This window comes from Diabrotica virgifera, chromosome 3 (assembly GCF_917563875.1).
Source record: "Diabrotica virgifera virgifera chromosome 3, PGI_DIABVI_V3a".
Lineage (NCBI taxonomy): Eukaryota > Metazoa > Arthropoda > Insecta > Coleoptera > Chrysomelidae > Diabrotica > Diabrotica virgifera.
In genome coordinates, this window is record NC_065445.1 from 65,105,304 (window position 1) to 65,133,005 (window position 27,702).

At 32.6% G+C, this 27,702-nt stretch overlaps 1 protein-coding gene across 1 annotated transcript; it reads right to left on the minus strand.

Annotated features, from left to right (window-relative positions):
* On the minus strand, nucleotides 1–27,702 carry LOC114334458 (elongator complex protein 5). The gene is made up of 5 exons (XM_028284499.2): nucleotides 27,540–27,702; nucleotides 27,163–27,489; nucleotides 4,774–4,949; nucleotides 275–462; nucleotides 1–218 (listed from the first exon to the last, which is right to left on the minus strand). The coding sequence occupies exons 1-5, from the start codon at nucleotides 27,592–27,594 to the stop codon at nucleotides 116–118; spliced, it is 849 nt and encodes a 282-aa protein (XP_028140300.2). The 5' UTR covers nucleotides 27,595–27,702; the 3' UTR covers nucleotides 1–115.

Consider the following 27,702-nt stretch of genomic DNA (forward strand, 5'->3'; position numbering starts at 1 on the left):
TTCTTCATTAACTGAGCTTTAGAACCTTTATTTTAAAGCTTGTAATATTTAATATCTGAACACATCTGTTGCACCGGCGTAAGACTTATTTCTAGTTAATGTATGTATATCGTTTCTATATATCTAAATCATCATCAGGATCCTCTTCATCCCAGTCATCAACTGCATCAAATTCATAAAATATTCTTCCATTTTCAACTTTCTCTTGATTTTCTTGTCTGAAATCACAATATAAGTTACTCTCAACGCTTTTTTTTTGATAATATTAACTTACTTTGGTAAATAAGGCAAAACCAATCCATCCCTAGATTTCTTGTCAGCATCACTGAGTCCAATTTTAAAGGTGGATAATGTTTCTGGATTAATATCTACAGCTAAAGCCTTTTCTATGATCTGCTTTGGATCAACCTTGTCTATTTTTTGTGTTACTAGGTTTTCTCCTTCAAACCAAAATTCCTCCACCTAAAACAAGCAATAACAATACAAATCTATTTTGATTTTACATAATCAATAAACTCATATACAAGTGCCCTTCTTTGTTTTTAAACTAGGAGGAGTAAACTAAAAAGACAGATTTACACCCAAGAAAGTCACTAGAATAATCACCAAATACATCTTCTTTTTTGATTGATCATATCGACCTTCGACGGTAATCCATAAATATTATATTATACTAATACGTCGCTAAAGAGTTCTAAAAACATCTGTTTTTTATATAGGGGAGAGTTGGATAAAACGGGATACCTAGCCTAGAGACCCAACTAGTGGTGCTATCAATCGGACAACGACGGAAACTTGTTATCAGTCGTCATTTTAACATTCTCAGTTCGTTTTACCTCGATGCCACTATTTGATGAAAAGTTGTTGTGTTTAGAATTGTTTGACCCTATTTTTTTGATACTTTGTACTTTTAAGTGCGTTGTTTTCTACATTATACTGCCTAAATATATAAAAATATAATTCCGGTGACTATTACATTTAATTAAGCAGTCATTAACGAATATTCTCATGTGCAGTCTACTTAATTTTACTTTCACATTTAGGCAGCAGCCATTTTTGTTTTGAAGAATGTCTGAGTTTGACAAAACGGGACACTTATAAGTTGGATAAAATGGGGTACAGTTTCTTATGTCCCGTTTTATCTACCTATTTATTTGTTGGCCTATTAATTTTTTAAATAGAGATATGAAGCGTTTTATCATACCGCAGAGAAGAACAACATATTTTTATGTGACTTTTATTCTGATATACGTACCTAGTCCTAAATAAAAGGTCTTATTTCCCATTTTGCCATAAAACATAAAAAACGCCTATTTTTAAGTTTCTGACTACTGAAGATATTATTCTTTCAAGAGTAAATTTTACAGTTTTATAGTTTTATATAATTTTATACAAAAAATTAAATATAAACCTATCCCGTTTTATCCAACCGTGGTTGGATAAAACAGGATGTGTAGGACTTGAATAAATATTTTTTTTACTATTTTCCAGTTATTAAAAATAGCTAAAGATATGTGTTTTGTGTGCTGCAATAAATGTTATACCTATAAAAAATAATATTATGATAATTTCTTTAACATATTTTCCGTAGTAAAACTAAACAAGAATGGTATCCCGTTTTGTCCAACTCTCCCCTAAAAGCAGCCTAAAAATCTAAAAATTAAAGGAATAATATAGAAAACACAAAAAATCGCTGATATACCTTAAATTAACCTATGAAATGCCAATAGGGCTTTTCATTCACAGTCATTTGTTTCGAGCTTCTGTAATATGTATTGACAATCGATGAAAAGCCCTATAGTGTCAAAATTTCATAAATGTCAATAGCGTCAAAATTTCATAACAGTGGAGTACTTAAACTTGCCTGATGTTGGACCAATTACAAACAAGCATTACGGCGCGGTAAATTTGAATTACTCATCCTTGGTTAAAAACAGACCATAGCCAAAAGTCCGCCCCCCTCTTATCTTTTAAAGGGATATATTATATATTATAGTGAAATTTGGAGGGAGGAAATAAACGGATGTAGGCTTCTCAAATAGTCATAACAAGTGATCTGATAGTGATAGATGATGTTACAGAGCCACTTTGAACTATACTTTAATAAGTACATATTACCATAAATGTGACTTTATGGTACGTAATATCTCGTTTGGAAGGTATTGAAAATACCTATTTTGATGAATAAATTAAACAAATACTAAAATTGTAGTTTCGCATTTAATTACTAAAGATTCAAACGTCTGCGTTAAGGTTATTTATCAAAAAAAGTTTATGTTGGCGTAAAAACAACTAGAAAATTAAAAAACGTCAACTTTTTTGACAAATAGCAATTTATATGCAGAAGTTTGAAGACGTTTATTTCCTCCCACCAAATTTCACTATTATAAGTATATTTTTAAGTTAAATTTTATCACTGTTTGGTTTTTGGGCTATTTAGCTAGTATAAAGATCACTGAACCTGGACTGATAAGTGGGAAAATGTTTGTTCTGAACATTACGTAAATACCCTTTGGATTTTTTAAATTTTATTCCTAATTAAAATTATACCAATTACAATAGGAGTTTTTACTTCAATGTTAAAGTGTTTTATAATATTATGTATTATATACAATAATAAAATATATACCTATTACATAACAACAGAATATCTAATCACTTCTGATGTTGCTCTAATCGTGTGTTTTCTTAGTTAACCTTTAAGTATGCCTCTTGTGACGTAAGTAGTAGTCTGGTGCCATTTTAGCCATTATAATACAGACTTGTTTACACCTTTTTAGTGTTTATTTACTTCTATTACGTTATGATACTATTGATTGATACATATTGTAATATATTTATTAATATACAGGGTCAGCCAAAGAAAAGAGTCCACCCCGATATTTGGCAGTAGTTCTCGTATACAAAACTATGATATATGAGAAAAGACAATTAAGAAAAAAATGGCAGACCACCCGTGCTCCAAAAAAAAAAAACAATAAACGACAGAGCAACCCGTCAACTAAAAAAGGTCCTACAGGAACACAAGGAACAAGAAATAAATTATTTTCTAGAGAATCTGTCTAGTTCTGAAGAAAAGAACTACTCGTTATGGAAATTGTCTAAAAAACTCAAAACACAATCACAAACTAAAGCACCTATAAGAAAAAATGATGGCACCTGGTCTCGAAGTGACGAAGAGAGGGCTAACACCTTCGCTGAACAGTTTTCCAATCGCACAAGAGACAGGTTCCAGAGAACGAAGAAAAATGTATTACAGATATAGCAGATGAACCCTACCAGATGTGTCTTCCCACCAGAAAAGTTAAAATTACCGAAATAGAAGAAGTAATTAAAAACCTGAATACAAAAAAATCACCTGGATACAACCTGATAACAGGACTAATACTCAAAGAACTACCTGAAGAAGCAATAAAGCTATTAATGTACATATACAATGCTGTTCTAAGATTGTGCTACTTCCCCTCCCAATGGAAGGTAGCATAAATCATTTTAATTCATAAACCCAACAAAGACACAACCCAACCTTCATCCTATCATCCCATTAGCCTTCTGCCTTTACCCTCCAAAGTGTTTGAAAGGCTTCTCCTGAAAAGAATAGACACTGTCATTACAGAAAAAAAACCTAATACCTCATTGGCAATGCGGATTTCGACAACAACATGGCACAATCGAACAGGTTCATGGGGTAGTCAGAACCGCAAGAGATGCACTCGAGAACAAGAAATATTGTACAGCAGCCTTCCTTGATGTCTCTCAAGCCTTCGATAAGGTATGGCATAAAGGCCTATTATCAAAAAGACAACTGCCGCATCCAATCTGCATGCTCCTACAATCATATCTCACCGGCAGATCGTATCAGATAAAACTAGGGGAGGCTCTCACTACTCTACATCCCATCCACTCTGGCGTACCCCAAGGAAGTGTCCGTGTCCTTGGACCCGCACTGTACCTCCTGTTCACAGCAGATATACCAACTTCAGATCGTACAACAATTGCAACATATGCTGATGACACTGTCCTAATGGTCTGCCATGAAAATCCAACCCTAGCCTCTCAGATACTACAAAGTCACTTAAATAGACTTGAAATATGGTTTAAACTTTGGAGAGTCAACGTTAACAGCTCCAAGTCAACACACACTACGTTTACTCTAAGGAAGGGGATCAATCCAGCTGTAACCTTTAACAACAGGCCACTGCCAATAAGAAATGACGTCAAATACTTGAGGATTTACCCAGACAGCCACCTAACATGGCAAAAGCATATTTGGAACAAACGACTGCAACTGAGACTGGTATATAGAAATATGTACTGGTTCATGAATCAAAAATCACGCCTAAGTCTAGACAATAAACTGCTGATCTACAAATGTGTACTGAAACCAATCTGGACGTATGGCACCCAAATCTGGGGAACTGCCAGTGAAACAAACCTACTGACGATACAGCGCTTTCAATCAAAAGTTCTAAGGCAACTGTGCCAAGCTCCTTGGTACATTTCAAACCATAATATACATAGAGATCTCTAAGTCCAAACCGTCAAAGAAGAAATTATTTCTCTTTGCTGCAAGTACCACAATAGACTCCAGGTTCACCCAAACATATTGGTCACCAATCTCCTGACACCCTTACAGAAGATTAAAAACAACAGACACTCTTGACCTCAACACTAGAAACTAATTATTCATTCCAATAATTACTATTGTACTATTCAAATTAATTCAACAAATCTGAACTATCTTTGTAATAAGTAGATATTTCCAAAACTTACCTGTTTAACTACTTTTCCACCCAATTTTTTATAAGTATAAATAATTCTTCCCTTCTCTACATCTTCTTTATGTTGCAAACTTAAAGTAAGTGTACTTAAATGTTCCAACAATTGGTGAATTCTTAATTTATCTTCTATCAAGTCCTGGTGTAATATAGTAGCAATTTGATGTACACCTAGAAGTTGTAACAAATAACACATACTTAACTAAATATGCCTAGAAGAAAAAGATACTAAAAAACTATGCTCCTTCTCATTCCTTGATCCCTTCTCAGGGTGTGGTGACACTCTAAATATTGTTAACTTGCTCTTTCCATTGACTGCGATCCTGAGTGAGATGGAAGCCCATCTCACACAGTATATTTGAAGACATAAGTGGATAAAGGTCATATGTCACAAAATAATGTTTTTGAGTAATGAGCGCTTTAGTGTCTTTTGTTCTAAGTTAATTATTTGTTTTATAAATTTGCATTGCTATATTTTTTAAACAGGAATCTGAAGGTACTTTTTTACGCTTTAAATTAAATTTAAAAAAAGTTACCTAAAGCCAAATATTTCAAATTTTGTGGACATATTACCTTTATCCAAATAGTAAGTAGTAGAAAATTCTCCATATTTTGTATCCAAACGCAATTTTGGACATAATACCTTTATCCACCACAATTCGGAAATCATTATATTGCTTTAATACCTTCCTGTTATTTTTATGTTGCTAAAAATAGGTAATTTTAAAATTTTAACAGGTTAAACAGCATATTACAAGAACAAAAAGCTAATAAAACAATTTTCTCAAAAAATGTGACATATGACCTTTATCCATCCCATCCATGGGTCTACCCATTGGGGAGAGATTAAATGTCCAGCAAACGACGGCAATGTTGCCAGATTCCTTTTAGCGGGAATTTTAAAATTTTATAGCAGTTTGGTTTTAAATTTGACAGTTCTGTTTTCTCAAGTCAAAAATCTTAACCTTACTTTTACAAGTGATTAGGATTATTATTATTATTTTATTTACATGCAAATTGAAACAATAAATATTGTACTGTGTCATAATTTAAAACTCATTATGTTGCAGTCTTTTCCAGTTGATAAAATTGCAATTCAAAAACTTTTAGGTAGGTAGGTGTAACTTCCAATTATTTATTTTTTAAGTATTAAGGTTGATGTTGATATCAAAAATTTAGATTTCAAAGATAGTTTTATGTAGGTAAATACTAATAGAGTAATACTAGATAATAGAGTAGATACAAAGTAAGCTGTAAGTAGTATAACTGCCCATGTAATCACCTGTTATGTTGTTTTTTTAGATTTGCACTGTATGGATGGCAAAAGGAAGAGAACAAGAGTATAAGAACATAACACATCTTATTATGAATGTATATGTATGTGATCCTCAAAAAATTATTTTACAAAACAAGATAGAGAAAGAGCTTTCAAATCCCAAGGATCCTGCAAAATGTTTATTTGGTGTACTAGTCGAATAATAGTATCTAAAAATATTGGAACTGATTGTTGTGCAGTAAAATATTTTAAAACACATTACAGGCATAAGGATGATATAGAGCACTTACATAAATACCAAAATCAGATAATTATCTCTTCAAAGTTTATTTTGATACTTTCTTCAAAAATGTAAGTAAAATATTTGCATATCGACGGCGGAAAGGCAGGACTTCGTAACTGAAAAAATTTTATAACATGAGTTACTTCATAAAATCCTTTATAAAAGGTATATTTGTTAAAATCTCTATACAGGGCTACATCAAAGACAGAACTAGTTTACAATCGGTTGACCGATCATCATCAGTGCAATCTTAGAATCTACATGCAAGCCACCAAAGTAAAAATAACAGGGTAAAAACCCTTTACAATTGATCCGTCATCGGAACATATGACTAAGATGTGAATTATAACATGGATGATTAAGATATCCAATGTTTTTCGCCCGAGGTACCAATGAGCTCTATCTGACAAGTTCACATCATGACTGTATGGAAGCAAGTGATATCTTAATCATCCATGTTATAATTCACATCTTAGTCATACGTTCCGATGACGGATCAATTGTAAAGGGTTTTTACCCTGTTATTTTTACTTTGGTGGCTCGCATGTAGATTCTAAGATTGCACTGATGATGATCGGTCAACCGATTGTAAACTAGTTCTGTCTTTGATGTAGCCCTGTATAGGGATTTTAACAAATATACCTTTTATAAAGGATTTTATGTTTTTGTAATGGTATACAGCCAACTACAGGAGAAATTTTTCCTCGTGGATGAGTTACTTCGGTTTTCGCTTTAGAATAAGTGTATCGGCAGCTATTAAACAGCGGTTACAGCTGGGAAAGTTTCCGGAAGGCTTCCAAAAGGCTTTCCCAACTCTAAAAGCTGTTTATTAGGTGCCGATACACTTATTCTAAAGCGAAAACCGGAGTAACTGATTTTATATAAATTTTTCAGTTATGAGGCCCTGCCTTTCCGCCGTCGATATACACAATATAATTTAAAACAAGAATGTTACCACTAAACCACTTTTTAAATATTAATCATGAATATTTACTACAGTTTACAATTTCAAAATAGTGTGTTTGATTCTCCTATACCTATATTTTACTTTTTTTAGTAAACTTCAGACTGTTTAGGATAGCATAATAGCATAGGAGGCGAATTAAAAAGAATTGATTTACTTACAAGAAAAGATATCACAAACATTAAACTCTCTTATGGCATTGATTTGAAAGATGGGTATATGTACAATGATGATGCAACCACTGTTTAATTTTGGGTTGAATGCTTACAGACTCATGTCCAATATTATTTTACCAACAACAGGGCATACTAATGGATATTCATTCTGAATTTAACATTTATGATTTTTGTCTTATTTTCCTTAATGCTGTGCCAAAAGGAAATGTAATTAAGTTTGGTAAATCCTTTATCGCAATCGATGGAACTCATGGGCTCAATTCCTATGACTTTGAACTTATGACAGTATTAGTAAAAGATGAATTTGGGAATGGATTTTGTACTGCTTTCTTATTTTCAAATAGAAAAGATACCTACTTTTATTTACCAATTTTTTTAAATACATGTCTGTGTTGGTATTCTATGTATAGTCAAATGTTTTCATATCAGGCATAAGTGCCTGATATGAAAGGGTATTGCTCCTAATAGACTGTTAAGTGCCTGGGACATAGATAGGGCATGGCAAGTAAATCTTAATAAAATATCTGATTCTGAAAAAAATCCTATTATGTATACAAGATGTATTAATGATGGTTTAGAGAGTATTAATAGCTTTTTGGGTAGACTTCTAAGTGATGCAGATACATACAATTTTAGTAAGTATTTCCAGTAGAACTACTGCAATAACATCCAACAATGGGCCTATTGTTATAGGAAGGGGTTGTGGAATTAATACCAATATGACCATTCAAAATTTTCATAAAATTTTGGATAAAAGAGTATCCATTAGTTGTTATCAGTTAAGCTTAAAACTTGGCACTCATGGAGAGCTATACCATAATATATAATAGGTATATCTCATATTATTACATCTCATATTGTTCACTACAGTAGTAATGAGTGAATACACACAACCATAACAATATATTATAGTTCGTGTATGCAAGGCTCATGAGCAATATGAGATATAACATATTATAGTATAACTCTCTGTGCATGACTAGATTAACACGTTTGGTGCCCATCTCGAACAAGCTCCACTTGGCTGGTACCACATACTTAAATCATTTATTTAGTTACACAGTACTACTCACATAACTTATGCATCATCAGTACCTTCGGTAAAACCTTCGTGATGCTACCCATAATTCATGGCCACTGAATGTGTTAAAGCTTGTTAATGTAGGAGAGTTATACTAAAATATATATCTTATATTATATTACCTTAAATAGAAAATAGTATATTATTCAACGAGCATGTAATGATGACTATTACTCACGATGAGCCGTAGGCGAGTGTCGTAATTCATCAGAGTGAGTAATAGCCATTACATGCGAGTAGAATACTATACTTTTTCTACGACCCTTTTTTATTTTAATTAGTAAAAAATTTAATTATCAACTACTTGAGATTTAAATTATAATAATTTACAAAAATACCTAAATGCTATTTACCCCTAGTACGTGGCTGAATAATTGGTTGCCTACTATTACTAAATTCTTATTTATTGTAAAAATACAACTAGAAATAGTCAATATAAGTTCTATTCGTTTCCCAGAAATTATAAGCTTTTTGTACCTACTGTCAGTGAATCTAATAAGTAATGGCTGTTGTCGGTGGACGTATTTCATATACATATATAATATAGTTATAATGTATATTTACATTTAACTATATATAATATAATAATATAACTATACATAATATGTTATAACATATTTAACACAATATAACTTAAAAATAAACACAATATTAGTTATAAATTCCACATAGTTATAAACATAAACAAAATGCGCTAATGTCACTGTCACTAAATTAAATTATAGACGTCAAAATTTTTAGCAAACAAGATATAAACGTAAAAAATATACTGATATTGTTACAGTTAAAATTTCTTTAAAAATTTTTCGAAGTTAATTATTGGTATAAATTATAATAATTATTGTATTAAATAAACAAGTTTAAGTAATTTTATTTGCAGTTTATATACGATTATTATTAAAAGTGGCATGCGCCACTTGAATCTAACTTCAGCCCATGAGTAATGACCCGTGAGTAACTTCAGCCCGTGAGTAATGAATTATTACTCACGGATACAGTAATGGGTGCTATTATCTATGAAAAAATAGCGAATAATGAGCATGTTATTAAACGGTCGTAGAAAAAATATCTTATTTAAATTGTATCCATGTAAGTTTTGATTTAATGAAATAAACCTTTTAATCAAAAAATGTTGTTTACTTGTGTACACCCAGCAATATCCTGATCATAGATTTATAATATATAGTATTTTTACTACAAAAACGTTATTACGTAGGTCAAAATTTTTGACGTAAGAGAACTGTCAAAACATTAGAATGTGACTTTCATTATTGTCATGTTTATTATAAACATCGCAATAATGAAAAGTCACATTCTAATGTTTTGACAGTTCTCTTACGTCAAAAATTGTGACCTACGTAATAACGTTTTTGTAGTAAAAATACTATAGTATTACCGGATCCTGATATGCAGACGCCAATAGGGCTTTTCATCGATTGTCATTTGTTTCGAGCTGCTGTCATGAGTCACATAATATTAATGTATCTACGTCATACGTCTTTGGTTTGTATCATTGGTATATACCAATAACATACGACGTAGATATATTAATATTATGTGACACATGACAGAGGCTCGAAACAAATGACTGTGAATGAAAAGCCTTATTGAATAGGGCTTTTCATCGATTGTCATTTGTTTCGAGCTTCGGTCACGTGTCACATAATATTAATATATCTACATCATACGTCTTTGGTTTGTATCATTGGCAATACCAATAACATATGACGTATATATATTAATATTAGACAACACATGACGGAAGCACGAAACAAAATGACTGTGAATAAAAGCCCTATATCATGTAAATACAAGTCGTAAAGATGTCTTTCTACAGTTAAAATTTCACCGCCTAAAGACGTCATTTATGTAACTTCTTAAGACATCACAAAATGACTGCAATAAGAAAATATAATTTATTAACTCGCCTGGCCCCCCAGGTAAAGTAAAGGTGCTAGGCCAATAAGAATGTTTTTTTCAATTTTTTTTTATTTTGCGACTTTAGTGCTTAGCTATTTAGCCAGATACATGATGAGAATTAATACTATTATAATACATATTAAAACTAATTCAAATTACTATTAATTTTATTAATATTCTGAATAATTATGTAACCACTTAATACTAAAATAAAAAAGTGTCCATCTATACTATCCAACACATTTTCACCTTTGAAATCGTAAATCTCCATTCCCATTAAAAAATAATTTGTACTGTATAAGTATATTTCTTTTGAGCTTCTTTTTTTTTCAAAATACTGCAACATGAGTTTTAAATTATGACCCAGTACAATACTTGTTTCAATATTTACATGTAAATAAAATAATCCTAAGTACTTGTAAAAGTAAGGTTATATTAAAATTTAAGAATACAGAACTCTCTTAAGTGGCATTAGACTAATTTTAAAATTCCCGCTAAAAGGAAAAAGGTAAATCTGACAACAGTGCCGTCGTTTGCTGGACATTTAATCTCTCCCCTACCCATTGTGTTTTCCTCTTTGTCTTCGGCCTTCTACCTTTCCTTCTATTACCAATAGTTTTTAATAGTTCTTCCGGCTATGTGGCCGAAGTAATTTAGGACTTAATTCTTCCAGAATTGACAGGTTGGTTCTGTGTTCTGTCCAGGGGCCTGATTCTAATTCAAATTTCGACCAAAAACAAGTCGCTTTCAATATGGCGACGGTTGAAATGCGATTGTGCGAGCCTTGTGGTTTTTAGTTGAACTAACGAAATGACGTCACGAAATAGCGACTATCGAAATTAATAGCGACTCCAAAAAAGTGGTTGATATTATAATTTCGAGTCGAAATTATTGTGACACGGACATGAATGAATGAATGGCCGAAAGCGAGGTTAGGTTTAGTTTAGGAGATGCGTTTTGTTTGTTTCTTGCAAGGAAAACTAAAGCAAAAGGTATTAATATGGCTGGGTTTTATGGAAATTTGCTGGTTTTGGAGGAATTAGATAGAATAGTATTAAATTAGAAATATAATAATTATTGAGAATTTCCACAATGTGAATTATCAACTCAATGAAGATAATAATCGGGGAAAATTAGTATAAAACAAGGAAAATTATGTACCAGCTATTTTATTGCTGGGCATACTGGAATCAAATCTTAAGATTTCATATATTAGTAATATAGCTATGCAAAGTCCGCACACAGTGTGCTATTTGGCTAATAAACAAATTAGCGCTCCGAAATCTTTTTTTTTTCAATTATTGCTCTGTAACTCAGAAGATTTTAACGTTAAACCAAAAACACATAAAAATTCAATGTTATTTAATTATGCACATAGATATTTTTTTTGCGATTTCAGTCGGCGGAAATTTTCCTCGGAAAATTCGGGGTTTCCAAACAAAATCTTTAATTTTCAACTAAAATTAGTAAAAAACTAAAAAAAGTAATTATTTATTAATAATTAAATAACTTGGTGACATAAATCTTTTTTGTTATGAGTGTCTTGAATATATGAGAATTTGTATGTACAAGAGGACCGGAATAAAAAGGTAATGGTTCAAAGGTTGAAATCCTGTTGTTTATAACTCTGTCGCAAATGCTGGTCAAATTTGACCGGTTCCTTCCTGGAACCACTCCTCGCAAAGCAATTTTTTTCTTCGAAAAGGGCACAGAATAATATTTTCTGATGGGTTCTATTTCTTTATAAGCCAAAAAATTGTTTCTTTATAACATTCCTGAGACCGCTCAAATAGTCCAATTTCAATTCTGTAAAGTACGTTGAATAGGAATATAGTGCATTTATATACGAAAATCATAATTAATCTGGTGTATAATCTTTCTAGTTATTATTTCGAGCGAAATTTTTTAATTAACATTTTAATTATTGCTAAACTATTAGTGGGATTGTCGCCGGCCTCTTGATATACAGTGCGATGGAATAAGTGTTACCCCCCCCTGTTAACTTGTTTATTTCAAGAATATAAGCAAAACGCTCGGACAGTTCGATTTTTAAACTAAGCATAGTATATTATAGCATCAACGTTTCGAACTTTACGCGAACCCTCTTCAGGTGACAGACATAACTTTGATTTTTTTAAATGGGAAAGTACATCATGTGACACCTCATTTAAAAGATCTTAAAATACTGATTACAAAAATGTATACTACTTTACTCCTATTTGAAAGCGTAGGCCAAAATTTCGGTCGAAATATTTTAAAATGCATTTATTTTTTTTCGAATTATGAGAAAACGAATAAGTATTTTTGAAAAATTTAAACGCATAATGAAAGATTAGATTATTACGAGGGACTGAAAGTCCCTTAGACTAAACAAAAGTTTATTTTGAATGATATATTTGAAATTAAATATTAGACTAAATTTTCTCTTTTTTTCACCCCTGTGACATATTAAAATAAACATTATAGAAGTTCTTAGGGACACTGTACTCTCGATAATACCGTGATATTTCATTCTGCGTTTAAATTTTTCAAAAATACTTATTAGTTTTCTCAGGATTCGAAAAAAGTGAATGTATTTAAAAATAATTCGGCCGAAATTTTGCGCCTACTCTCTCAAATAGGAGTAAAGTATTATACATTTTTGAAACCAGTATTTTGGGAGCTTTTAAATGAGGTGTCACATGAAGTAATTTCCCATTTAAAAAAATCAAAGTTATGGCTGTCACCTGAAGAGGGATCGCGTAAAGTTTGAAACGTTGATACTATAATAATACTACGGTTATTTTAAAAATCGACCTGTCCGAGCGTTTTGCTTATATTCTTAAAATAAACAAGTTAACAGGGGGGTAACATTTATTCCACCGCACTGTATATATATATATATATATATATATATATATATATATATATATATATATATATATATATATATATATATATATATACAGGCTATACACTCCGTGCGGAGTTGGAGCCACTCTTATTGAGCTCATTGACTCATTTATTGTGGTGAGTCACTCCACATTCTTTCTTCTCTCAGGTTAACTAGTCTAATCTAGGGTTCCTCTTTGCGTCCTCTGTTATTTTCCTCCATATATCCCGGTCCTGTATTTTCTGTCTCCATCTTGGCACTTCCAATCTTTTTATGTCCTCCAATACCTGGTCTTCCCACCTGCTTTTTGGTCTTCCTTTCGCCCTTGTTATATTTGGGTTCCACATTGTAACTTTTCTTACATCTTTTTCTTCTCCCATTCTTCTTAAGTGTCCATACCACCGTAGTCGCTGGGTTTTTATAGCTTTCACTATGTCCTCACCTCCTTGTATGTCTCTTATTTCTAAATTCAAGAGCCTTTCATAATCTCCGTGCACTGTTTTCTTTGGTCCATAAATTCTTCTTACCATTGTTCTTTCAAATATTTTCAACATTTCTTCTTCCCTCTTTGTTAGGCTCATGGTTTCTGCCCCATATATCACCACTGTTCGAATTGCTGTTCTGTATACTCGGATTTTCGTAACCCTGCTGATTTTTTTGTTTTTTAAAATACTTTTGTACTTATAATATGCTCTATGACCCGCTTGTATTCTGTTGGTAATTTCTATGTTTCTTTCATTTTTGTTGTTAATTGTGACTCCTAGGTATTGAAAATTACTGACTATTTCAAAATTATAATTCCCGATTTTTATATTTCTTTCCTCTGTATCTTTGTTTTTCCTCTCTATTTTCATGTATTTAGTTTTCTCTTCATTTATTGTTAAGCCTCTTTTCATCGCTTCCTTTTCAATTTGTCTGGTTATGTCATCTAAGGTTCTTTTGTCTCTCGCCAGCACCGCTAGGTCATCAGCATATGCTACTATCTGGACTGAATTGTTGGTGATCGTCCCATTGAGTTTGCACGTCTTAATTATGGCGTCTAAAGTTATGTTAAAGAGCGTAGTTGACAGCCCATCTCCTTGTCTTACTCCTGCATTGTATTCGAATTCTTCTGTTGTTCCCTCCTGCGTTAATACGGATGCCTTTGATTCTTTCATCGTCATTTCCACGAGTCTTATCATCTTTCCAGGCACTTCTATATTCCTCATATCGTTTACTACTTCTGGCCTCTTAATACTGTCAAATGCTTGCTTGAAGGCAATAAAGAGGATATGCAGCCACATGTCATATTCATAGAATTTCTCGACTGTCTGAGTCACTATGTGTATGGCATCTACGGTAGATCTTCCTTTCCTAAAACCATTTTGATAATCTCCTATTTTTATATCTGTATGCTCCATCAATCGTTTATTTATCATTGTGGTCAAGATCTTATAAACCACATTTAGAAGAGTAATGCCTCTGTAGTTTTCACAAACTTTTGGGTTTCCTTTTTTAAATATCGGAATAATTAACCCTTTTTCCCATTCTTTAGGCATTGATTCTTTTATCCAAATCTGTTTAATCAGGTTATACAATCTTTGCTGTATTGCTGTCCCTCCATGTTTAATCAACTCATTAACTAAACAGTCTGTTCCCAGACATCAATTTATTTAATTATTCATAAATAATTACTTCCCTAAAATTTTAATTGAAAATTGCAGATTTTTTTGGAAAAACTCGGATTTTCCGAATAAAATTTTTGTTGAAGGAAATCGGAAAAAATAACTTTGTGCAGAACTAAATTACGGTGAATTTTTATTTGAGTGTTTTTGACTTAAAGGAAAAATCTTAGAAGTTACAGAGCACTAATTGAAAAAAAAGAAGGTTTAGGAGTGAGAAATTTGTTTATAAATAAAATAACACACTTTCTGCGGACTTGTCATACCCCATATTACTAATATATGCAATCTTAAGATTCGATTTTAGCAATAAAATAGCTGGTAAATAACTTTTCCCAAAAATGGCATTTTTTCGATAATTTTCCCAGACTATCAACAGCTGTTGCGTAGCAAATAAAATCAATAAACCGGAGCGCCAACCCAAATTCTGAGCAGTCTCAAAATGATAATGTTAATATCCCCAGTTGTAACTAGTATCGAAATGAATAAGAATCGCTATACTCTGCGGCTGTCATGGCGGGGTCGAAATGAAATTGCGACTGTCGAAATGAATTAGAATCAGGGCCCAGGACACAATCTGCAATCTTAATTCTATCGATTTTTTCGAGTCCATATCGAGGGGTTCAAGCGAAAACCCGATAACTAACAAAAAACATTGTTTCGAGATAATCGCGATTAAAGATTTTAGGAAGTTTGAAGAAGATTTCAAATCACCATAGGAAGTTTAATCAAACATTTGTTATAGCCAAATGGCAGAGATTTTAATATTTAATTAGAATAATTTATTTTAAGTTTAATTTATAAAAACGTATTTACAAAAAAAAAACATGATATTTATCGGGTTTTACCTCGTTGAACCAGTGTAACATTTGGTTTTTATTTTTAATTTTTTTAATTATACAATAAGATTTAACAGTATATTACTCCAACAAAAAAAATTAATCTACATTCTTTTTAGAAAATTAAAAGGTAAAATGTCTTCTTCCAATTGTTGTCCCATCATTACGTCTGGAATTCGATGTACGATCTTATTACCGGTTTTTAAATTTGATATCCAAGCAGGCACCTCTTCTGAAAAAATATTTTCTTTGCACATCTTCATCAAATCGCATCAATTTGCACATCTTTACAACTTTGGTAAATTGCCCGGAGTTGGTAAGTCTATGGTTGCTGTTTGGGATGAAATTTGTTTTTGCCTTTTATGGTGTAGAGTAGTTTTCTTTAATTCAAACCAATATCTTCTGATATTTTATTAACTGGTTATCGTTTTCCGCGATTGTCTTCTTTAGAATATCATCCAGTAGAATCACACAGCATTTTTGTAAAAGAACTTTTGGCACACGGGAATTCATTCATGCTAAGCTTGTGGAAAGAAACATTTCTTACTAAATGTTCCTTCCTTTCTTTGGGAAGTTTTAGGGACAAATCTAGTCCTAATTAGTTTGACAGTTATCTTGTACAAAATAAAAATTTTTCTAGACTAGACTACTACTACTAGACTCCAGTAATTTCTACAGAGTTTGTTTCTATAGTCTTCAGAAAACTTTTTCAGTACACTTAAATTTTAATTTACTATAATTGATTTGCTGTGGTACCTTGGAAGCTCTGATTTTGTTTTTCGCTATAAATATGGGCCCCCCCATTCTAACCATCCTTTTTTTTCGTAATATTCAATTTCCAATTTACGCCATGTTTTATTGGGTTTTCGCAGGAAAAAAGTGTACTGAAATTTAATAAACTATCATAGTCTAAAATTCTTTATTGGATTTTTGCATGAATATAGTTTGTCAAAATTAACAATTTTGTAATCTTCATCTCCGATAAAATTAATTATCAGTTTTTAACTCAGAAATATTTCAAATAAAATTAGTAACTTTACACAGGAAAAAGAAAATAAATGATTTTACTGGAATCTCATATTATAAATATGTTTACAACAAAGTATTTTTATTAGTAAAGTTATATATCTGTACCTTGGAGGTAAACAGTTGTATATCCACAATGTATACATTTGCAATAAATCGCAAAACATACAGACTAGTCAATAAACTATAAAAAAAATTTATTTCCATTACGTCGAATTCAACATTAACGTATATTATAATATGTAAATGCAAATCTATTACTGGGTATTAGTATTGTTAAGAAATTATTTACCTGATGTATAATAATGGGAGTTACGACTTTTTACCTCTGTCTTTAAACAGGTAATATGCAAAATAAAAATCGTAAGTGATTACAAAAATAGTATATTCCGTATTTAAAAATGCAAAAACCAAATCACAATGTTTGGAACAAAAAAGAACTCTTGTTTTTCATTATCCCGTTTTAACACCCTCAAAATACCATTTAATATAAAAATGGAGCTACGATTGTTTACCACTACCGCATACGAAAGAATACTATCTAATATACGCACGTATTTATGGAGTTGCTATGGATATACTGCTGTTTACCTCAACTCACTAATGGGGTTGCTATTGTTTTTAAACCCCTTATCTAGGCAACTAAACTTATCTGGCTAAACTCTTTCAAAGATGCATCAACGGAGCGGAAATCCCAGAAGAATGGAAGACATCATGGATATCCACCATACATAAAAAAGGCAAACGGGATCAATGTGACAACTACAGAGGCATCGCTGTAACGAACTCGATCAGCCGAATATACGGAAAACTGATTAAAAATAAAATCGAAAACGAATATAAAGATATAGAAGCTGAAGAACAGGCAGGATTCAGGGCAGGGAGATCAACGGTTGACCATCTGTTTTGTATTACACAGATTATTGAGAAGAAACTGGCCGTCAACCAGGAGGTGCATCTGTTATATGTGGACTTAAGAAAAGCGTATGATAGCATCCCACAAAACAAACTATGGGAAGCATTAGAGAAAACCAATATAAGCGCAAATTTAATAACAGCGACGAAACAATTGTATACCAAAACTGCATCAAGGGTGAAAGTTGGAAGCAGGCTATCGAGAGGATTCCAAATTAGCAAAGGCCTAAAACAAGGGTGCTGCCTTTCACCGACATTATTTAAGATCTACCTCGAACAAACTCTAAAACTTTGGAAACGCAAATGCAAAAACATGGGATTACCGATCAGCAACAATACAATATACACTTTGTCATTTGCAGACGACCAACTTGTACTAGCGCAAGACTACGATGATATAGAATATATGACAAGGAAATTAATAGAGGAGTACAAAAAAGGTGGTTTGGAAATAAACATAAAGAAGACCGAATATATGTGTATCGGTGGGACACAGCAGGACCTTACACTGGGGAATGGCGAAATTATTAAACATTGCGACGCATATAAATACCTGGGTATGACCATCACACAAGAAGGAAGCGTAGACCGGACGATAGAAGAAAGAAACAACCAGGGAAGAAAAGCAATTACCCTTCTCAATAGCATCCTGTGGGACCAGTCAATATCAAACAACAACAAACATAGAATATACAATACAATTGTTAAGAGTATAATCACTTACAGCAGTGAAGTATGGCAAATAAAAGAAAGATACAAGAGAAAACTTGAAGCAACAGAAATGGATTTCTGGAGGCGCTCAGCAGGAAAATCAAGATTAGAAAGGGTAACCAACAACAGAATTAGGGAAATAATGAATGTGAAACACACAATAGTAGATGACATTAGTACCAAACAGCTTAGATGGTATGGACACGTACAAAGAATGTCCGAAGAACGACTCCCGAAACAAATCCTAACGTGGACCCCTCATGGTAGACGAAAAAGAGGAAGACCCCGCCTTAGTTGGAGAGAAGGCATAAATCGAGAAATGAGAGAAAGAGAATTGGATTGAAGACCTTTGGATGGACCGAAGTGAATGGCGACTAGGCATCGGAAGACGTAGGAGAACGTTTTAAAACCGATATATATATATATATATATATATATATATATATATATATATATATATATATATATATATATATATATACTCATTAACCGATAATACGAAGCCAAAAGTTCCATATTGCCCTATTAATATGAAGCCCGCATCGACAATACGAGGCCCGACTCCGGGCTTCCTAAAGATTAACGTGTATATGTTTGAGCCTAAACTGTACGCTGCACAACGCTATCAATAACACATTTTTTTTTTGGGCTTCGAATTGTCAGGGAGTATCTCCAAACATACGCCATTTAGTTCATCGATTTGATGGGTAGGGGGCGTCTCGAACATTAGGTGTATATTTATATACACATTTAATATATTTACAGCGTATTCGAAGCCCGAGTTGATTCACATACAGTACGAGTCCCGTTGAATTGGCAACATTGCTTCAAAGTATTGGCGATTGTTTTTAATACTCGAGACACCTTGTGCGGATTTAATGAGCCAGCTTTCTAAATTGTAATGGTGTGTTTTATAGAAGTATATCAAAAATATATACCGGGTGCTGCATCTCATTACGCACCATAGGAATTACAATGCAAAAATAAAGAAATACATATTCCTGCTTCCCTAATTGTTTTAGCTAAATGTCCATAAGACTTTTTTTGTAGCAAATTACTTTTTATATCAGATGGCATTCTCAAAAAACGAATTATTTTCGTCGTGGAGTGAAAATTGTCGAAAATATCTTCCCCTTTCCATCACCTATTTGAGTTATTAAGGAACAATCAACACCTTTTTTTTTAAATTTCAAAGATCTGTCATATTTGTTGGCACAAGATTATCGTCAATTTATCACACTAAAATAACTGCAAAATGATTTATTTATTTTAAATGATTTAATACTATAATAATACTAATACTTAATACACTAATCATAAAATTTAACATACAACACAGTTTTAATATTTAATTAAAGCAAGTGCTCGAATATTCCACCATTTTGAACTAAACAATACCCTAATCTATTGTAAAATTCTCTACGAACGTTAGCCAATATTCGAGAAGTTTTTCTACATTCTTCGCATATACTATTTTTAAGTTCTTCTAGTGAATTTAACTTTTTTTCGGAATAAATCCTGGTTTTCAAATGCCCCCAAAAAAAATCGTTTGGGGCAAGATCTCCAGACCTAGGGGGCCTCTTAATTTGGCAATTTGGTCCAATAATACAATCATTAAAACAATTGTTGAGAAATTCTTTTACAGTCTGGCTATTATGGGCAGGACATCCGTCCATTTGGAACCACACCTCGTGGTCTTCTCGGACAACCTCTGCCAAAGCAGGCAAAATGTCTTTATCTAATAACATTATAAAACGTTCTGCAGTTAGATTTTCCTCGTAGAAAAAGGGCCCAATTAAGTGATGACCTATTATTCCCAACCAGACTTTGTCTTCTTCGGGTACTGGGTGCGTGTTTCTATAAAAAGCTGCGGTTTTTCAGTAGCCCATATCCTACAATTTTGTATATTGGGTTCATTGTTCAGAGTGAAAGTACATTCGTCCGTAAAACAGATATTTTTTAACTACGAAAGAAAACCTTCAGCAAGAGAGCGGCCAACAATATGTGCCATTTGCTTTAAAGACGTTATTACTCATTTTACCAGACACCTTTTCAGGCACCATCCAGATAATAAGGAAGTTCAGTTAATCAAATCTCTAAAGCCCAAAAGTAAGGAACGTATGGAACTTGTAGCTGCTTTAAGAAAACAAGGATATTTTATTCTACAAACAGAAAAAAATATTACACGCCCTGTTAAATCTTCAAAAAAACTAGATCCAAAATACTTTGTTTGTAGTCATTGTCTGGGACATTACACTAAAGAGTTTTTAAGCAAACACGTTAAAAGCTGTAAAAATAGGTCATCGTCAAACACAAAGAATTGTTTATCTGCTTCACAAACTTTTATGGCGATGGTTAATGTGAAAAACTCAACTTTTTTACAAAATGCTCGAATTAAAGACGAAGTATTCAGTATCATGCGTCCTGATGACAAAAGTGAAGCAGTAAAGAATGATACCCTAATCTGTATGTACGGCGAAACTCTTCTCTCAAAACATAAAAGAAAACAAATAATTAATGTTATTTCGAATAAAATGAGAGAGTTGGGCCGTTTACTTATTACATTAAAAAAATCATATGATATTAAAAATTTATTTGATGCCTTGAAACAAGAACTATTTAATTACCTAATACTTGCTACCAAAGAAATAAGTGGTTATAGTGTAGAGAGTAAAAGCTTCAAATCACCATCACTAGCGTTGCATACGGGATCCAACTTAAAAACGGTTTGTGATGTAGCATACAAACTAGTTCTAGAAAAAAAACGTCTTCCTGGTATAGAATGGATCGATCAGAAAATTAAAAAAATCGAAATTAAAGATCTAAGAAAGTTAATTAAGGGTCACTGGTGTAACGAACTGTCTAGTTTAGCTTTGAAAACCCTTAAAGAGAAACACTGGGAAAAGCCTTTGCAATTGCCACTAGCAAGTGATACAGGGTGTTTCATTGGGAAACGGAAATACTTTAATTGTAAATAGAGGTCACCGAGGCGGTTCTAGGTATACTACATTTTTTGCCCTACCGGCTTTTATAACCGAGTTACAGGGTGTTTTATCGATTTTGCCAATTTCTTTCCTAAGTAATAACTTTGGAACCACCCTGTATATTTTTTTGATATTTGGTACACATGTGTATCATCCAAAACCCAAACGACCGACAAACTAATCACAAGAAAAATCCAGGTCCGGATTAACAAAAAATTATAAAGTAATTGTGACCTTAAAACAACACCCTGTATATTGAAATTCTGAAAATCTGTTTGCATATTTGAAAAGAGCACAAAAAACTAAGTCTAATTGTTCGCTTCCATTTTTCGGCCAGACAATTTTATGACTTTAATTTTAAAATTATATTGAATTTTTTAAGAACTCTGACATTAAAAAGAAGCTATTGTTAACTTTTAATTATAAATTATTAAAGCTATTGAATAAATACTCATTTTAAAATTAATCAATACTTATTTACCACATTGGAACGACCCTATTAATCACAAGAAAAATCCAGGTCCGGATTAACAAAAAAAAAGTAAAGTAATTGTGATCTTGAAACAACACCCTGTATATTGAAATTTTCAAAATTTGTTTGCACATTTGAAAAGACCACAAAAATCTGAGTTTATCGGTTTGCTTTAATTTTTCGTGAAGGAAATTTAATGACTTTAATTTTGAAATTAAATATATTGATAATTTTAAGAACACTGAAATTAAAAAGCAGATTTTTAAAGCACTTTTAACAATAAATTATTAAAGTTATTAAATAAATACCCATTTTAAAAATATTCAATAAGTATTTACGACATTCGAATGACCCACTTACAAATCACAACAAAAATCCAGGTCCGGATTAACAAAACAATATAAAGTAATTGTAACCTTGAAACAACACCCTGTATATTGAAATTTTCAAAATCCGTTTGCACATAGGTATGAAAAGAGCACAAAAAACTACGTTTAATCGTTAGCTTCAATTTTTTGGCCAGACAATTTAATGAATTTAATTTTGAAATTATGTCGAAATTTTTAAGAACTCTGGGAACTCATAATAAAAATTTCGATATAATTTCAAAAGTAATGTCATTAAATTGTCTGCACAAAAAATTAAAGCGGGACATTAAACTTAGTTTTTCGTGCTCTCTTCAGGTGTGCAAACGTATTTTAAAAATTTCAATATACAGGGTGTTTTTTCAAGGTCAGATTTACTTTGTATTTTGTTGTTAATACGGACCTGGATTTTTCTGTGATTAGTAAGTAAGTCCTTCTAATGCTGTAAATAATAACTGATTATTTTTAAAATTAGTATTTATTCATTAACTTGAATGATTTATTAATAAAAGTGCTTTAAAAACCTGCTTATTAATTTCAGGGTTCTTGAAAATTTTAATATTTTTAATTTCAAAATTAAAGTTAATAAATATTTGCACAAAAAATCAAAGTGAATCTATAAACTCGGATTTTTGTGGTCCTTTCAAATGTGCAAACAATTTTTGAAAATGTCAATATACAGGGTGTTGTTTCAAGGTCAAAATTACTTTATGTTTTTTTGTTAATCCGGACCTGGATTTTTCTTGTGATTAATAATTGGGTCTTTCCAATGTGGTAAATAAATATTGATTCATTTTAAAATGAGTATTTATTCAATGAATTTAATAATTTATAATTAAAAGTTAATAATACCTGCTTCTTAATGTGGAGTTCTCAAAAAAATTCAATATAATTTCAAAATTAAAACCAAAAAATTGTCTGGCCGAAACATCGAAGCGAACTATTAGACTTAGTTTTTTGTGCTCTTTTCAAATATTCAAACAGATTTTTAAAATTTCAATATACAGGGTGTTGTTTTAAGGTCACAATAATTTTATAATTTTTTGTTAATACGGACCTGGATTTTTCTTGTGGTTAGTATGTCGGTCGTTTGGGTTTTATATTAGAGATATGTGTACCAAATATTAAAAAAATATACAGGGTGGTTCTAAAATTATGGCTTAGGAAAGAAATGAGCAAAATCGATAAAACACCCTGTAACTCGGATATAAAAGTCGGTAGGGCAAAAAATTTAGTATACCTAGAACCGCCTTGGTGACCTCTATTCATCATTAAAGTATTTCCGTTTCCCAATGAAACACCCTGTATAAAGCTTTTTAATGACTACTTAAATGCGCTATCAGCTGAATCGTTTAAACTACTTTTAAATAATAAACTATCCAATAAATTACTTTTAAATAATATATATTTTATTTTCAAAAATGTTTAAACCTAAACAAATCCGATTTTTGTACGAAAAGATCATTTTTAAATATGATCAGGTACGCAATATAAAATAGTGAAAGTTGAGAAATCTGACAACCCTGTCGGGCTTCATATAGTCTGGTAAATATAAACATTTTATACAATTGGCTTCGTATTGCCTTCAAATGTTTGGGCTTCGAAAGACCTAAACCATATATCTACTATTTGTGTATTAAAATAACTTACCCCTCAAAGGTTGCCTTTACTAACTTTAGAATTTCCTATATAACTACATAAAATACACTCCTCTATCGGGCGTATTAAGGGTGGGCTTCCGGTTGTCTGACTAATATAGTGGGCTTGGTATTAATAGAGTAATGTGTATATATATATATATATATATATATATATATGTTCGGAAAGATTTCCGCGGTCAGGTAAATGAAAATTACTAAGTTCTCGGGAAGAACCGCGTTGAGAATTTATAACTCGACGTTTCGGCACCCTTTTTGGAGCCATTATCAAGAGGGGTATGGTTCCGTTCGAGTTCGGGGTCTCAATCTGCCTACTCCCCTCACTCGTGACGTACCAGTAGTGTCTTGTTCTCTAGGAGAACGGTCAAGCGGCACTGAGGTCTCAATCTGCCTACTCCTCAGTGTCGAGTGACGACCTGTCTTCGCCTGTGTAGCTCCTTTTATACTCTCAGTGCGCGCGGGAACTGTATGCGCGGGAGAGGCCTGAGTGGGATCGACTGACGTGGGGATTCGCCGAAGCAGCGGTCGCCATGTTGCCGGCAGTCTTTTGGCGTCATCGCGTGTGTTTAGGCTGTGAGGGCGTTTTTCAATTTCGATGGCTTCACGGATGATTCTCGATTTTAAGGAGCGGACAGGGGCGATGGTTTTTGCTTTCTCGAAATCTATTTGGTGACCTGTCTGAATATGATGTTGGGCAAGGGCTGAAGTAGTGCCGACACTACTTCAGCCCTTGCCCAACATCATATTCAGACAGGTCACCAAATAGATTTCGAGAAAGCAAAAACCATCGCCCCTGTCCGCTCCTTAAAATCGAGAATCATCCGTGAAGCCATCGAAATTGAAAAACGCCCTCACAGCCTAAACACACGCGATGACGCCAAAAGACTGCCGGCAACATGGCGACCGCTGCTTCGGCGAATCCCCACGTCAGTCGATCCCACTCAGGCCTCTCCCGCGCATACAGTTCCCGCGCGCACTGAGAGTATAAAAGGAGCTACACAGGCGAAGACAGGTCGTCACTCGACACTGAGGAGTAGGCAGATTGAGACCTCAGTGCCGCTTGACCGTTCTCCTAGAGAACAAGACACTACTGGTACGTCACGAGTGAGGGGAGTAGGCAGATTGAGACCCCGAACTCGAACGGAACCATACCCCTCTTGATAATGGCTCCAAAAAGGGTGCCGAAACGTCGAGTTATAAATTCTCAACGCGGTTCTTCCCGAGAACTTAGTAATTTTCATATATATATATATATATATATATATATATATATATATATATATATATATATATATATATATATATATATATATATATATATATATCTAGGCAACTAATAACGCTGGATGTACGATTTTTTGCCACAATATGCTATGAAAATCTGACACCAAGATCGTGGTGTTAACTCCATTTCGGCAAAAAGTGGAGTTACGACTGTTTACCTCCAAGGTACAGATATCGGTTTGCAGTTATTTAAAAATAGCAGTTAACAGTTTTTACCAAGTTTGATTTTTATTAGTTATTGTGCTTAAAAATGTTAATATCAAATAATAACATTTATCAGTGGTAGGAGACGTGTTATTAATACAGCAGAAATAAAAATAACGGATTTCATAATTTTGGTATTCATCAGGTTTTCGCTTGAACCCCTCGATATGTTAGCTGCACATACATAAGTAGTGATGGGAAAAATAAGGGCATGGACCAACCTGAGCTTAATGTTCATTGTTATTGTTTAGTCTTTCATATTTTAATAATGTAGCTGATGTGGTTCAGCCCATTGCTAGTGTTTACTTGATATCTTACAGGCCCCTTACATGGTCATTAATAATGACATTACTTTATCAAAATGACATTAATAATGGTTGTGTGAGGTTTTCTGAACATCGTTACTGTAAACGGCACATCATTACTGTAAATGGGAGGGGATACTGTCATTACTAATGATAGTATATGACTGTATGATGCAGTGAATCATTACTCAGTGTATCTTTTGCTTGAAGTTGCAAAATTAACATGTAGATTCCGTTAAAATCAGTGACAGTGCTTTGCAATATTTTATTGCAATCGTTGAAGAGTTACCAATATAATGGAATCCTACAGATCCTACTTATAACAATAGAATTAAATACAATGCCACACTCATGAATAGTCGAATTACAAAAACTGTACACCTGGAACAACAATATCTGATGTCAGACATAAAATTAATACACAGAGGTGTAGTTATATCAGGGGTTGGGGCCCTGGCACAAATATCTCATGTTTGTATATTTTCAGAGTAAAAAAAGGTGTAACTCATTTCAGTAATTTATAAAACGTAATATATCCAGTGTTTATGTTTTACTTGTCTTTTTGTAGCTAATGCCATAATTAATAGTCATATGTCTCTAATGAGAGAGCTGGGAGAAAATGATCCAAATCGATTTTCGAAATTATAATATAAGAATGGATGAAAATTCATTGTGGTATGATTTATTTTTCATATTTGTGTTTGTATATTCCTTGCTTTTGATTTTCCATAAGCAAGGATGGTTACAATTTCTATTAATTCTGATAAAATCTCTTTTGTCCACTCTGCTATGGTAATCTTAACTCACATTGCTCGTATTTGAAAGGCTCGTCACAAGCCCACTACCGAACAAGTCAAAACTTGAAGATTAAATTTGCACGAACTTTATGACAAGTGGTACTTGGCTCGCGACCAACCATAGATCTGCTGTGCTTAGCCAAAACGCCATATCTACAGAGACATCACATTTGAGTAAAGTCGATTTTTGTTCAAAGTATTAGTATACATTTACACAGGATACAGTGTGTTAATGTGTTTTGGCGTAACTTACATCATTTTTAGTAAGCAAATAAGATAGATATGCACATTTGGGTTAGAAAGAAGTAAAAATTTAATTTTTTCAGATTTTTGCAGATACAGCATTTTCGCTAAGCACAGCAGAGATGTATGGATATCTTTATGAATTTCGTTCACCTGTTATGAAAGTATCCAACTTTTTATTCCATTCATTAGAACTCCTCCTTCACACAAGCTGGGACAGACAAAAGTCAATCTATAAGATAGGTTATTTTACAGGATTCTTATACTACCTATGCAGACTGTAGTCAATATTTCACTAACGCAAGAACGGTTCAAAAATGGTTACAAAACAATGTTTTAAAAACTTACCTATCTGATTTTTCAAAATATTTAAAATCCTATAAGTTTCTGCAAGACCATATTCATACATAACATGAACTAAGGAATCGATAAAAACAACATCATTGCTTGCCACAGCTTTAATAAGGCTTTCCAGATCATTTATTTTCGCTTCATTACTCCATCCCAATTTATCACTAACACAGTCATACAAAACCAGATTATTATGTTCCAATCTATTTTTAGCTCTACCAAAAGGTTCTTGAAACACAAAATAATGGATTTTATTCTTCGGTCTTTGTGTGTGTGTTTTTAAAAGAAAATCTAAAACTGGTCTGCCTCTTGCATGTACAGAATCTAAAATTAAACAGTAGAAAGAGATACAGACATCATACAGAATAACGAACCTTCTATTAATACAAATTTGGTGTAAGGAATAGTTGTTAAATAATTTCTTAGCATTTTTATTTTGTTATTTTGATAAATAAATAAAAGATATGCTATTCAAAACATTCTCACGTTGTTTTGTTCACAAACAATAAGGTTATATTTATTAATTTATTATGACAG

Coding starts and splice junctions, on each gene's coding strand:
- LOC114334458 (XM_028284499.2), bottom strand. CDS start 27,594: ATGCTAAGAAATTATTTAACAACTATTCCTTACACCAAATTTGTATTA. Junction 27,490..27,539: donor CAAATTTGTATTAATAGAAG/GTTCGTTATTCT, acceptor GTTTAATTTTAG/ATTCTGTACATGCAAGAGGC. Junction 219..274: donor GTTTTGCCTTATTTACCAAA/GTAAGTTAATAT, acceptor TTGTGATTTCAG/ACAAGAAAATCAAGAGAAAG.